This window comes from Uloborus diversus, chromosome 2 (genome assembly GCF_026930045.1).
Source record: "Uloborus diversus isolate 005 chromosome 2, Udiv.v.3.1, whole genome shotgun sequence".
NCBI classification, from domain to species: domain Eukaryota; kingdom Metazoa; phylum Arthropoda; class Arachnida; order Araneae; family Uloboridae; genus Uloborus; species Uloborus diversus.
The window spans coordinates 215,504,910-215,520,070 of NC_072732.1; the positions used below are offsets into that span (position 1 = coordinate 215,504,910).

At 36.9% G+C, this 15,161-nt stretch overlaps 1 protein-coding gene across 1 annotated transcript in view; it reads left to right on the forward strand.

The window, feature by feature from the left end:
• Positions 1 to 414: 414 nt before the first annotated feature.
• LOC129216797 (angiotensin-converting enzyme-like) overlaps positions 415 to 15,161 on the forward strand; it is a 38,274-nt gene continuing 23,527 nt past the window's right edge. Inside the window, exons 1-6 of the mRNA XM_054851013.1 lie at positions 415 to 573; positions 2,097 to 2,193; positions 4,149 to 4,292; positions 6,936 to 7,121; positions 11,900 to 11,997; positions 14,038 to 14,207. Of these exons, the coding sequence (XP_054706988.1) occupies positions 415 to 573; positions 2,097 to 2,193; positions 4,149 to 4,292; positions 6,936 to 7,121; positions 11,900 to 11,997; positions 14,038 to 14,207 (854 nt within the window). The remainder of the gene's footprint in view (positions 574 to 2,096; positions 2,194 to 4,148; positions 4,293 to 6,935; positions 7,122 to 11,899; positions 11,998 to 14,037; positions 14,208 to 15,161) is intronic.

The window sequence follows — 15,161 nt, forward strand, 5'->3', positions numbered from 1 at the left end:
ACCGTGCGCTTTATTTAATTAAACAGAAGTAGCCATTTATTTATAAAGATTATAGTTAATTTTGATTGTTACAAAATAAATGAATTGTGAAAATTCTACATCGTCCTATGTGTATAGAGCCGCTGTATAGATAGGCCGACACATAAGCTAAAGTTTAGCCATGGTGGATCGGATTTTTCATTGTTGCACTGCTAGGGTTACCACAGTAAAGTGTCGGATTTCGCCAAATTTGCCGAAAATGCACTTGCCGCTAATAATTGCTCACAGTGAACAATCACCAAACACGATAACTCGCCAGAAAAGACAACCACTCAAACACGCGCTCCGATCCAAAATGGCTAATCTTAAGCTGATGCGTTGGCTCGTATATATAGGGGCCTTATATGTGTATTTTTTTTTTCGTAACAGTTGAAAATGAAAGATGCATTATCTGAATTCGAGAATGAATCGGCAAAGGAAGCCGACAAATTCAACTGGAAGGAGTTCGAAGACAAGAATATCACTATTTACAGGTGGTTCCAATACATCCTGGACTTGGGATCAAGCTCGTTTCCTCCAGAGAAGTCAAAAGAGGTACGTGACGTACACTGTTTGAGATAAAAATTTGCCTTTAAAGTTAATGATAAAGCAATATAGAACTGATATCACCAATGAACCATGTTACTAACTGTAGTGCTACCAAGCTCGTCGTTTCATTTTTCCAAACTAGTGAAGCCTTAATTTTTTACTTACCAGGGAACCATACGAATAGTGTAATCTGTAATAATAATATAAAGCTGAACAGTTTGATCGTTTGTTTGAACGCGCTAATCTCAGAAACTACTGGTTCGAAATATAAAATTATTTTTGTGTTAAATAGTCCATTTATTGAGAAAGGCTATAGGCTTTTTTTTTAAAAAAAAAAAAAAAAGAATCAGACTGAACGAAACATCTATAAGTTCAATTAATTGTTTAGCTCTATGAATTTCTAATAGATCGCGGAGTAAGTTTAGTTCTATGAAATCTTAATAGATGGCAGATTAAGTTAACTGATCGAGAGGGCACTGGCCGACAGTGTCGATGGCTGTGAGGAACCATGCCGCGCGGTTCAGACGCGTGGTCGGCTAGGGTGCTGTGGTCAGCGAACTGATTTTTGAATGCGGTTTTTTTCGCAGATATTCAGGTACATAATTTAATTTTGTAGGGTTTTTCTTTAGGTTTCGTTTCCTTACTTCTTCAATGATTGTTTTGTTCTCATAGTTGAAGATAGAAACTTTTCTAAGTAAATAATTTGATTTGTCGTATTATTCAAGTCTGATTTCTCTTGATAACGTTTTAATTATAGTATTGTTTATTTGGCAAAACATTTTTAAATTGTAGAAAAGAAACCGCTTCACTTGCTAAAGGGCAGGGTTACGGTAGCGTGGTTACAAGGCACTTTGAGCGATGAACTATACAGTTGAAGGATTATTTTGAGTTTTAAAGCTACAGTTAATTTTTTGGTGTGTTTTGGCGAATAGTTTTCAATTCCAAAGATACTTTTTTTTTGGAAAGATGTGTAAGCATTTTAGTTGAAGAAAAATGTTTATTTTACATCAGAAAGGGGGAGAGGTGGATTTTTTGAATTCAACGGGCTTCCTTTAAGTTCTTAGCACGGGCACCGCTGTGCACGCACTGCTAGTACTGAATGAAATATCAGAAATTATTTGCCCTCGTCCTTGTACATTAGAACAGTATGTACTATGTAACTACTATACTGTAAATTAAAGTCATTGATTACAGAACATCTTGGTCAAAGTAAGCTGTTTTACTAGCTTGACGGAGGAAAGGATAGAAGCGTGCATCGACAGAATCATTACTTTGGTAATTGCAGCAAATTAAATTGCCGTAATTGTTTTGATACATTTCTGAAAGCGCTTCGGATAATCAGAGTTTGGAGGATTGGAGTTCTACTGTAACGGGAAACTTTGGAGTCATGGAGCGATTTTAAAAGTAGCCAATCTTACTATAGTCGCTCTCAGCAATAGAACCCGGTTTCTGGTAAGGTAAACATGGTCGACGAATGAATACATACATTTGTTGGACCCTAGTAAAAGACTTTGTTTTTCTTCCTCTAGCTAGATAAAATCAAATCGGATATGAGCCTCATATACAGTAAAGCCAAAATATGTTCGTACAGATCTAAGAAGAAATGTGACTTGGGACTTGAAGAAGGTAATTTAGTAACAAATAACTCATCACCTTATCACGATCTCCTTTAAAAAAAAAAAAAATGCACCAAAAATGTTTGCTACTATCAAACCAGGATTGTGGAGTCGGAGTCAATTTTAGGGTAAAGGAATCGGAGTCGGAGGTTCGCAAAGTCCTGGAGTCGTCATCGGAGCCGGAACAGTAATTTTTCCTTCAGTTCCTTAGCCCTGTTGTTAGCACTTTTAGTTTTTCGAAGTTGTAGAAAACTCCTGTTTTTGTAATAACTGGTAATTACTGAGCTCAGTATGAAAATGGTTTCAGTGTGCAGGGCTGCTTACGATCAAGGGTGAATGACGCAAACTGCGCCATTGAATTTTTTTTTAGAGAGGATGGTACTTTGCGAAGTGTTTGGATCTATAAGTGGGGGGGGGACAGCCTCTTTCTGGAGGGTGCACTGTTTAATTTGAAGAAATGTGCACCCCTTCATTGCACATTACTCTGAAGATAGGTTTACCAGAAATATTAGTACTATCTTCTTAAAAGTTTAATTTATTCACAGATTATGAATATAGTATTAAAACTAAAAAAAGAGAGAGAGAATATAACAGCAAAGCTATTTTGAAGTAAGAGATGCAATTTATAAAGCTATCGTTTTCTTAGGCATTTCGTTGCTGGTTAAGTTACGTTTAAGATACAATGCACTTTTGTGCTCTATATTGCTGGTTTGGATTACATAACATCTCTGGTCTATTGCACTTTTAAACATCATTTTATTTTTACATCTGTAACTTATAGGTTTTTTATAGTGTAACCCAATATGTCAATGTTTTAAGTTAATTAATTGAAATTGTTAAATTTAATCATGATCTAAGTTAATTAATTATGTAAAAAATTAAATATTTCTTTGGAAGTAGAAAAGGGGTTCGTGTACCCTAGAAACGTATGACTGTGTGAGCAGTTTTTTTTTTTTTTTTTTCAAATTTGAGTTTCAACATCGTTAATTTATAGCTCCTGTTCAAAGATAAAGCTGCATCTCAGTTTTATTACTTAACATGTTAAAGCAAAACAAACAACCAAAAAGCGATTGTACACCCAAATCTTTTTATGCGCTGGATAGGGAACGCATAAAAAAATCGAATTAAAAAAATTATTCGGAATTGCACGAATAGCTTTCCTATTCCTATTCAGAGTCACAACTGACTACAACTGTATTTATGTCGAGGTCTGCATACTAAGTGCCTTGCCTCCATTATTTTATATACCGATAGATGGCAGCACCATCACCGGATCGAACAGTTAATGAGAATTTAGAACTAGTCCAAGAGCTAATAGTTACCTGGTGCTAGCACCCCCAGAGGTATCGTTTCACTTGGAGGACATTGAGACCACGAGCATATTTAACGTCGCCCAGTCCCCTTTAATGACGACGGTGGGTCTTCGACCATCGAGGTTCGAACTCAGGGCCCTCCGGCCCCGAATCCGACACTCTACCGATCGGGCTATCACGGCCCTCGAATAGCTTTAAAAAGTTGTTTTCGCTACACAGTTAAAAATATCTTTTTTATGCGGTGAATAGAAACCGCATAGAAAAATTCTCACGTAGAAAATAACCCAAAATGTTACAAAATTGTAATATTTAAAGAAATAAAAAAAAAAGTGATGATAATTTTTGACGAGTAGTCGGACAAAATTTTCAGGATGAAGAAACTTTTTGGAGGTCACAGTGACTTCCCATCGGGGTGCCTATGCCGTCACTTGAAGATACTACCTCGCTCCCGTTTCAAAAAAAAACTTAGTCGAATCCTAATCTGAATGAAATTTTAATATACAGCACAAAAATAAATAAATAAATAAATAAAATCGCATATAAAAAGACCGCATAAAAGCAGGTTCGGGTGTATTTTAAATATGAAACATTTAATTTTAAAGCGCAACACAAAGAAATCAACAAATGTCGTACAGCTTATCCCAAATTTCAGATTTGAGGAAGATCCTGCTCACCTCTCGCAACTACGAGGAACTGAAGTACATTTGGAAAGAATGGAGAGACACCACTAACAAAAAACTGAAAAAAATGTTTCTTCAATACCTCCAGCTCAGCAACGAAATGGCCCGGAGTGAGGGTAAGAGTCCTTAATCTCTAACAGCAAGCTATCTCTTTCATGAAATATTAGAATTTACTTGTCAAAATCAACAACTTACTAAGGGAGATAATATTCGTTCATATATCATCGGCTAAGTACTGCAACTAGAAAACTATAAATTTAGGGAAAACATAGAATGGTTGACTTAGGCAGAAAATTTTTGCTTGAAAGATGACATGAAGACTTCTTAAATAAAATTTAGAAACGGTTGGGTTACGGTACCAGTAACAGACAAAGGCCCAGTAACAGACAGTCGTAAGTTTCGATTTGAATAATAAGACTTTTAGACGAGTAAAACTGATGTTGCAGAAACCCACGAATACGGTGCAACCATCTAGTGTTATCAGAGTAAATTTTATGAGCCAGTTGGTATTTACAAGGCAGTAATTCTTTTAGAACAAAATTCAAATGGCTCGTCTTATTTCATTGGATGTCGGGAATATCGTCAAAACTATTTATTTTCAAAGCGAGTGTGAGTCGTGGGAATAAGAAGAAGTCTAGAGGATTGAGATCTGGTAAGTACGGTGGATGTTTCTTTCGGTATCTTGCCAAGCTTACAACAAAACTTTAAATCCATCGTTTGTCAATATCTGCCACAACGCAAGTGCAGCGTTTTATTTGGCCAGTGTTGCCATTTTGGCCGTTCTGACTTCACTCAGACGCAATAGAACTTTTAAATCTAGTTCACGTAATCCCCAAAAACCATGAACGAACATTTGCGAGTTTTCCTCGCAGCAGCATAGAAAAAAAAAGAGGCTCAAATGTAGTTTAAATGTCTATAACCCCGATTTTTGGGAAACTTACTACATTTGGAAAAATTCTCATTCTCTAGTCAATGATTTTTGCAGCAATCCATTTTTCCCTGATATTTGGAAAAAGGTTTTAATATTCGCTTCTGCGGGTAGTTCGTTTTCTCCCGCTCTTTTTGTTTCTTGTTTTCAGGCTTCTGATTGGTTGTTTCCTCCATTTGCTGCACGACACGGGGGGGGGGGGGTGACGTGCAGTTTGCTGATTGGTTGGTTGTCGTCTCTGTCGTGAATTCTTATTGGTTGACCTGTTTGGTATTCATACCGGTGTTCACGTGGTTGACGTTCATTTCTTTCACGACGTTCTGGTGTGTGCTGAGCCTTGATGAAGAAGCTCCATTGTACCTTGAAATAGCTATATGCTGTATTTTTGTGTTAATTAGCTCTTTATTCACGTTGGTTTTTCAATTTAATCACATTGAATTGTAGTTTATATCGTTCACCGCATGATATACACTTGAGGAAAACTTAAGCATCACTCAATGTTATAGTTACCTACAGTGTGCTGGCGAAAGAGATCTTTACTAATAATAAAGCTGAAATTCTCTCTGTCCGTAGGATGTCTGGATGTCTGGATCTCTGTGACGCGCATAGCGCCTAGACCGTTCGGCCGATTTTCATGAAACTTGGCACAAAGTTAGTTTAAAGCATGGGGTGTGCACCTCGAAGCGATTTTTCGAAAATTCGATGTGGTTCTTTTTCTATTCCAATTTTAAGAACAAAAATATCATAAGGTGGACGAGTAAATTACGAAATTATCATAACGTGGAACAGTAACATGGGCACTAGCCAGTTGGCGAGAAAATTCACCACACATTATTTGTAAATATACAGGCGAACCAAAAGACCTTTTAATTTTTCTATTACGGGCAAAGCCGTGCGGGTACCACTAGTACCTAATATTTCTGCAATAGACCTACTTCTACGGTTCTACTTCTTAAGAAAACAATCAGTAGAAAGATTTTTCCAGAGTGATGGATGTCAGGATCATGAATGAAGTACAGTTGGCTCTCTGTTTAACGACTTTCAAGGGACCACAAAAAATCGTTTTTAAGTAGAAAGCGAACTTAAATAGAATACTTTTAACATTATAGTGGACCATTTGGGGCCATGAAAAGCCGTCGTTAAATACAGCGTCGTTAAACAGAGAGCCAGCTGTATATGACCTCATAACTGTGTTCTATAAACATAATTGATTTTTAAAATGATACTTTGGTTTGCATCATAATTAATAGACAAAGAAAACACTTTGAAAGCTCTAACGCATAAATTTCATTTAATACATCGATGGTAAAAACATCAATAATTTGAAACATCAACATTGATTTTTTTTTTGTTTTTTGTTCATCTATAACTTTTAGCTGAACAATTTTTTTTTCGCTATTGTTTTTAGTAGAGAGAGGATGATAAAAGCTTTGAGCTATAGGAGCAAGTACTGGCAGTCGAACCGTATAACTCGAATTTGAGCAAAAGCTGAAGGAGTAGAAAACATAGGAGAGCAAAGCACTGCGCATCTTATGTCTTTTCAAAAAGTGAAACGTACTAAAAAAATTGAAATGGAGCAAATTTAGCCTAAATGACTGTACTATACTATGTGTAACTTCCTACACAGTACCAATACTATACTCTCCAATAAAAATATTACTTTCAAAAGAAGAATAGACTTCTGAATAACTGATTTTTTAAAAAATTTCCAATTCTTCCAGTGAAATCAATGCGTTCTTGCAAACTCTATTGCGCCTAAACACTAATTTTTTTGAGATCGCCCTAACACGCGTTCATCTAAAACACTGAACAGTTTTTCCTTTTTCGTCAGGTTTCAAGGACTATGGTGATAAGATGAAGTCAGAAGAAAGTGTGAAAGACGTGGAAGTCGACAAATTAATGGAACAAATAAAGCCACTGTACAAGCAGATCCACGCCTACACGCGAAGAAAGCTGATTCAACACTACGGGGCGAAATACATCAGGCCGGATGGACCTATTCCAGCGCACATACTCGGCAAGTGATTTTGACTGTTTACCCTTTTCGACTCCAACTGAACAGTATTTGCATGTGAAAGTATTTTACTGTCTGACCATCGATTATATGGAAAGGTCAATATCCGGTTTATAGGTGGAAATGGAAGCATCTATTAGTTTGCTGGGGTGGTAGTTTGTTCGTTACAGATGTGCACTTATACCTATTTAGACGCAGTTTTGTACAAATGACAATACGTTCACAGCAATGATTTTTTTTAATCTTAACTCTCTTCGGTCCATCTTACTACAAAAAATAAGTGATATATTTTTATAACATAATTCTGAGCTTGCCGTTTTGAATTTTACATTTCCTGGTGAAATGAAAATATTTTATTTTATTTTTGTTGTTTCCATAGAAACTCTGTACCATCTCTTATACCATCTTCGGGACAGGAGGTTCAACACCAGGATATTCTCGATGAAAATCCCGCTGAACAGTTGCTACGGACTCACACTTCGCGAAGCGTAAATCACAATTCTATTCTTGCCGTGCAGTAGCCATTTTCACACACACTGAAATGGCTGGCGAAAAAGAGAGTTAGCGCTACCTGTTGGCAACTCTGTGAAACTCGAGATTTTTCCCATTCTAATGATACCTTTACTTAAAACACACCGCGAGCTCAGTTATTCCATCCGAGGGCCGCAGTTTCGTGCTTTTTAGCACTCGTCAGCCCGGAATAGGAATCACATGAGCTGGAAGCGCAAAACCTCTTAAGGGAGCCAAGAGAGCCAAACAAACTGGTAGCTAATGTTAGCAAACCAGATGAGCGATCGCAACAATGGTGCGGTTCAACTCAAAGATTGATGGCAAAGCATGGTATTTTGTAGTAAGTTACAGCCCCTGGTTTGCTAACATTAGCTACCAGTTTGTTTGGCTCTCTTGGCTTCCCTTAAGAGGGTTTTCGCCTTCAGCTCATGTGATTCCTATTCCGGGCTGATGAGTGCTAAAAAGCACAAAACTGCAGTCCTCGGATGGAATAACTGAGCTGGTGGTGTATTTTAAGTATTTCTGCCTTATCCCTGGCTTTAAGGCTGTAACTTACTACAAAATAATGATACCTTTATTTAATGAAACGGATTAAAATCTGAATAGTTATGATTTTTTGAAGTCGAATCGGGTCATTCTTTTTGAAACACCTTTCATTTAAATTTACAGCAAAAGTATTAAATATTTATCTGGAAAGAGCAGAAATTTGAGTAGATAAAAAATAGTTACTAGAGGGGTTGCGTTCAGCGACGCCCCGAACTTAAACCTTTGCTTTTGCAGAAGCTCTCAATTTGCCAAATGAAACTTCACAAGTTTTGCCGAATGATAAAATATGGGTATGCACTTAAAAGTGCATATGGGGCATACGGCATTTAAAAATTGCAATTATGTCCCCAAATTTGCCGAATAAGGAAACTTTTGGGAGGGCACTGTCACCTCCCACTGTTTATCTTTCAAAGTAGCCACCTCTTTGCAAAAAGCTGATCAATGCGTCTTAGGATATGCTACAAAAGTCCCAACACTTGCCAGTAAGAACCGTTTATCTTTAAACGAAATACGAAATGTCCTCTCGGCAAAATTAAATCCCTAGTGCAGTTTCGCATCGAAAAGCGCACAGGTGCCTCCATCCGGTGGACAAACTGGGCGTCAAATGCTCGTAGCAATGGCTATCCGCCAATAGGGGTGCCACGTGAAAGAATGGATACCATAACGAGATATCGCACTAGGTCTGCGAACTGTTAGATCCATAAAGCACAGCCCCATAATGTTTTTACTTCAAAAAGTTGTGAGCTTTTGGACGAAAGTCAGATGAGTAACGCACGAGTTCAACCTGTCTAGATCAAGAACCGAGCTTGCTCCTTAACCCATATTGGTCCATTTCCATTCGTCTTCTGTTAGCTGCTCAGATATCTGCACTATTTGTAATTTTCTGTTCCTTTGCATTCTTTTTCAGCACTTTACACATGTGATTTTGATTGACAAGCTCATATCAATACGCAATGATAAAGGAGTTTTTTGTATCTCCGAAACACGTGTACAAAAGTAATCTGCAAATTTACACGGTAAAAACTTGTTTTTCCTCATGAAAAAAAAATAAATAAATAAAAATTAATTTGAATTTTGACATTTGGAATTCAAATTATGTTTTTCGCAATCACGAGTGTGTGTGTGTATGTAGGCGTGTGTGTTTGTGTCTGTGTGCAGGTATGAGTGTGTGGGTAGTTGTGTATGTGTATGTATGTATGCTTGTGTGTGTATGTGTTTGAATGTATGTATGTGTTTGTGTGTGTGTGTGTACGTGCGTGTATGTATGCGTGTAAGTGTAGGATATTGATGCAACCTGGAGACGGCTTTCGCTATAGGAGCAGTATCGTGAGGAGCCGGTCGACGACGGTGATGCTGCTGAGGGTGCTGGCGGGAAAATAAAATGATAGCACATGAAAACAGTCAAATGAAAGCAATAAGCAATCGTGATTGCTCAAAAAAAAAAAAAAAAAAACCCTCAAACAAATTTGCGAAAAATCTTAACCCTCAATGATTGGGAGGGGGGGGGGAGGGAGGATTCAGAATGATGATTTAGGGACTAAGACGAACGGAAAAATGAAAAATAAATGAACAACGGAAGAAAATGATCGCGACGACAGCTGAGGGGGGGGGGGAGTAAATAATGGGAGAAAAAAAATCTAAAACTATATAGAAAGGAAGTGAAAATGAAACTATGTTTGTTCTCTGAAATAAGAAAACGCAACCTTAAACACTGCTCAAATTTAGACTCACCTTTAGGGTGATTCAAAAAATCTTTTTTTTTTAGCTAAACTCCAGGACACCCCCTATTTTTTTAGACTTACTAATAGTATTCTGCTGTAAAAGTTTTAGCTTCCTACTTAAACTTTAAAGGGGTGCTCAATGACCCCTTAATTTAACATTAGCCGTAGCATAAAAATGTCACAAATTTAGAAACATTTAATTTCCCCAGTTTTTTTTAATATAAATAATTATTTTATTGCAATGTATATGCATATCACTAGTGAATATTATAATACGTAGCATTGTTTCTTCAGTTCAATGTACTTTTTTAACCACTCTCCCCATACGTATGAAGTTTGGGGGAGGAGGCTGAGCTCCCTCTTTCAGTTGAAATAGGAAGCTAAAGTTCTTCCAATATATTACTATCCACAAAAACTTTTTTTTTGAGCAATCACGATTGCTTATTGCTTTCATTTGACTGTTTTTGACGTTCCTTTGATTTTTCCCACCAGCACCCTCCGCAGCATCGCCGTCGACCGGCTCCTCACGATGCTGCTCCTATACCGAAAACCGTCTCCAGGTTTCGTTAATATCCTACACTTACACACTTACACGCATACATACACGCATTTACACACATATACATATATACACCAACACACACACACATACACATACAAACACAAACACACACACCTACACACTCACATACACACAACTACCCACATACTCATACCTGCACACAAACACAAACACACATGCCTACACATACACACATACCCCCACACACAAACACACGCTTACATGTACACACACAGTCGTGATTGCGAAAAACATAATTTGAACTCAAGATGAAAAAATTCAAATTAATTTTTTTACCCGTATTTTTGAACCACCTTTACTCACCATACACTGCGAAACGCACCACACAAAAAGAAAGGAAAAAAAGTGTTTTGTTCTGCAACTAGAAAACACAACTGGAACACCGCTTAAAAATTACCCCACCATACTCAAAAAAAAAAAAAAAAAAAATCTGTAATTAGAAAACGCAACTTGATGACTGCTTAATTTCAATTCAGTGTCATCACTGTAAAAAAAAAGTTTTTTGTTCTACAATTAGAAAGCGCTGATTTGATGCTGCCCAAACTTCAACTCCCCAAGCACTAATAGGATAATTCAATTCTTTAATTTCAAGAGTAAAAAGTTATACAGTAGGGTCTCAAAAGTCCGAGGTTCTGCTAAATCCGAGGTACTGTGTTGATATTTTTAATGTATACTCTTTATAGACAAAAAATGTTTTAATCCGAAAATTGAAATATTTTGCTACATAGAACTTCCCTAATAAGGTACAAAAAGAAATTGGAAGGTTTATGTCAATAACACTTGCCAAGTGACATGAAATATTCTTTGACTGTTAGAGATAGATTAAGAAATGCCCTCGAGAAAGTAGGAAGTAGGTTAACACAAAAAATAACTTGAAATTAAAACATTGTTTTGCATCAAAGGACTAACAGACAGCTTTTTTGGAATATCCGATTGCAATTTAAAAGGGGAAGTGCAAAACTTGACGCTGTACGAAGCGTATATACGAAATTTTATCCTTCTATGACTAAGGTTTTTGTATTATGTGAGGTACATATGTACGCTCACACATAGAAACAAATGTCTCGACAAAACTTATTCGAGGACGATCAAAGGGCAATTTTTGGTTGCCGACGTTTACACACAAGTACGTGCAGATATCAAGGGAAAAAAACTAATCAAAACTCGTTTAGGATTAACTAAAATATAAATTTATGTTGTTATTTGACTGATAAATTTTTAGAGGAGACAATATTTCTTTTTCAAAGCGTAAGGAACTAAACAGAGCATATACTTATGTAGTCTATAGAATTTTTCGGATAATCCGAGTTTTCAGTAATCCGAGGTGGGACGAACCCCGATTACCTCGGATTTTCGAGACTCGACTGTAATTATAATCTTTATCTCACAGCTTGTATGATGTAGTTTTATTCTTTTCCTAGGTCATATGTTTTCTCAACAGTGGGCCCAGGTTTTTGATATTCTGAATCCTTTTTCAAAATCTGCTTCGCCGGATGTGAGTGCGGAAATGCAGAGGAGGGTAAGTGACTCTTATGTGACCAAACTGGGACTCACGCACGCATTTCCAGCGGTCGCGAAATTGTCAATGTGACCTAAATTTTTTAAAACCCCGACACATAAAGAAGGGGGGTTATAAGTTTGAAATGTCTGTGTATCTATGCATCTGTGTATTTGTCTGTGGCACCGTAGCGCCTAAACGAGTGGGCCGATTTTGAAAAAAAAAAAAAAAATGTTCAAAAGGAGAGTTGATCGAGAGTGTTCTTAGTTAGGTTTCGTCTTCAGACGACATTAATTAACGAAGATATTAGTTAAAAACCTCTAAAATGTTTTTCGTGATTTTTGCAGTGAAAACACATTCAAAAATTTAAAAAATCTAGTACCAAAATAAAGAGTAATTTTTTCTGCGTCTGATAGAATGTGCTTGGAACTTTCATGTTATACAGAATTCGAACTATATCGCTTTTTTAAAGCATATTTTAAGTACGGCTAAGCTTTTATTCACGCGATTGGCCACCGAAATCATGGTTGGCCGACTAGGAAAGGAAACGCAGTGATCTAAAATTTAATCTGTTGCAGTTTCTATTTGTTAACAAATAAAATACTTGTTACTGATTTTTAATAGTATATTAAAATATTGTTACTATTAAAAATCATATTTGCAATTAGGGGCATATTGTTACTATATTTTGGTGTAATATAAGCAAGTAAGGACCGAAAACGCACGCGTGTTCCAACAAAGGTTTACCCACAGTATCGCCGTTAGTTCAACACCTGCTGATGTAAATTTCAAAAATCTGCTGTTTTAAAGTTCCTTGTTTGCGCCTCGAGGAGGGGGCGATTGCCACTATTTCCCCTCTCTTCTATCCACTACCGGTTGAGAGTTTGTAAGCAGCAGTTCATGACGGTAGGTAAAAGCTTTTTGTAGCCGGGCTGCTGGTACATGCCTGTAGTTCTGCCTTAGCTTAAAGGCGGCAACTAACAGTTCATTAAGATATAGATTCTCTCAGTAGGCCTGATCTTTGATGAATTTCATAGTCTAAAAAGCACAAAGGCAAAAAACAAGCGAGTGAGGATGTTAAGTTGCAGAAGAAACATGACTGATCAATTCGTCGGTGAAAGTTGGACGTAACCCGCCTATTCGATGGTACAATACATGTGGGGAGATACACCATTTGACACAAAAGCTCTATGAAGAAGGTATTTTGAGTCTCTAAGAAGTTGAACTTCGACTCTTACAATATTTACCTTTGTTTCGGTAATTAGAGAGGGGTAATTGGGGCTAAGTTGAGTTGAGAAACTTACTTAGTATTTTTTCAAAAGTATTCCAACTAAAATTCGAGCCAATAACGCTTCTATTTTTTACTAAACTACCCTAAAACAGGTAAACATAGTCAAGGTACACAGCTCAACTAACCAGAGTTGCAATATAGTTGCTATTGTGTATGAACGACAAAGGCCAGCAGCATATGCTTGTAGCATATAAACAATTTTTACTTGCTAGAGACCATGTAGAAATTTGGAGACTCTACTGATTGGCTACCACGGAAAAACGTCATTTATCTCCTAGTATGCTTTGCGTACTCTAATTATTGTTTAATTTCGAAACAAGTTCTTCTAGACGTTATTCAAAGACGGAGGGGGTTTAAAATATTCAAACGTGAGCTTAGAACTAGGGACAAACATTATTTGTTCATATATGCTGGATGGGTGACAAAAACATGGTCGAAGCATTTGCGTGGGCTGGCCAATCAAGAGCCTCAGAAGTATTACATGATCTCCAGCTGTAAAAAGGTTTTCTATATGAGTCCTGGTATATTTCTCCAGTGACATATTTAGCAGTAAGAAGCAAAAGAATCTAAGTTGAAAATTAAAAAATATCCATCACAAATGTTGGGCACTACCCTCTGAGTTAGAGAAGCTTAATTAGGACGACCTTGTATTTTCCATTTCATTTTCATCTTAATTCCACGTTTATCAATGCATATTTTCATTTCATTTCTCAGATCTGATGAGACTTGCATTATTCTAACACGTATTCTCGTATTCTTCTCCTATCTAGAAAATGAAACCGATCGAGATGTTTAAAATAGCGGAAGAATTCTTCACTTCGATTGGAATGCAACCAATGACGGCAGATTTCTGGCAGAAGAGCGTCATCGAGAAGCCAAAGGACAAAGACATGGTGTGCCATGCATCGGCTTGGAATTTGCACGACGGAAAGGACTACAGGCAAGTTCTCTTGGTCCAAATGAAGCTGGAAACGTATTGTTACAAATTCTGTAAATAGTGTAATTATTGTAGTAACGTAACCTGTAAATAATTTCCCGTAATGAATATACAACCCCTTAACATATGGCTAAAGTATACAACCCCCTATTTTTTTCTTATTTCATTCACTGATTTTATCAATGAAAGTGTAGTTGTAGAACGTTGTAGCTTTTTCTGGAATATTTGAGATCTCTCTTTTCGGTGTGTATATAAACGGTTACGCTGGATAGGGAGTTGGAGTTTCGATTGAGAATTTGTACTGAGAGTGTGTATTAACTCTGTTTATAGCGAAGCATTTCGCTGTGTTGTTTTCGTATTTGGAAGTAAATACGTGTGTAACCGTTGAGTTTACGGTGTTGAGTGATACTGGTTTAATTGCTGATGATTAATTTAGCAGTTGTTGACGCTATTTCCTGTACATAGTGTAAATAAATTTCCTGTATTTTTAATCAAGAACTGTGTCATCCTTTCGAGAAAGTTGGAAGCCGCACCGAATCCGTTACAATTTGGCGCCCAACGTGGGGCTTCTTCTGGACTTTCTTGGAGTAAGTGTGACTTTGGACATTTTTTTTCATAAAGACTGTTAGAATTTATAGACTTTGTTTTTATGGTGATTACTCGCGCAATGGATGACCAATTAAAACAACTTCTGGAAGTAATTAATGCTGTGAAAAGTGACTTGACCGAAAGTTTGGCGGCTAATCAAGAACAATTAAAAAATGATATGGCGGCTAATCAGGACCAATTAAAAAATGAATTGACTGCAAATCAAGTACAATTGAAAAATGAACTGGCGGCTAATCAAGAACAATTGAAAAATGAATTGGCGACTAACCAAGAACAGTTAAATAGTGATTTAACTGCTAAAATTACTACAAGTCAAGATGAAATAAAAAGTGACCTAACGTCGATGAA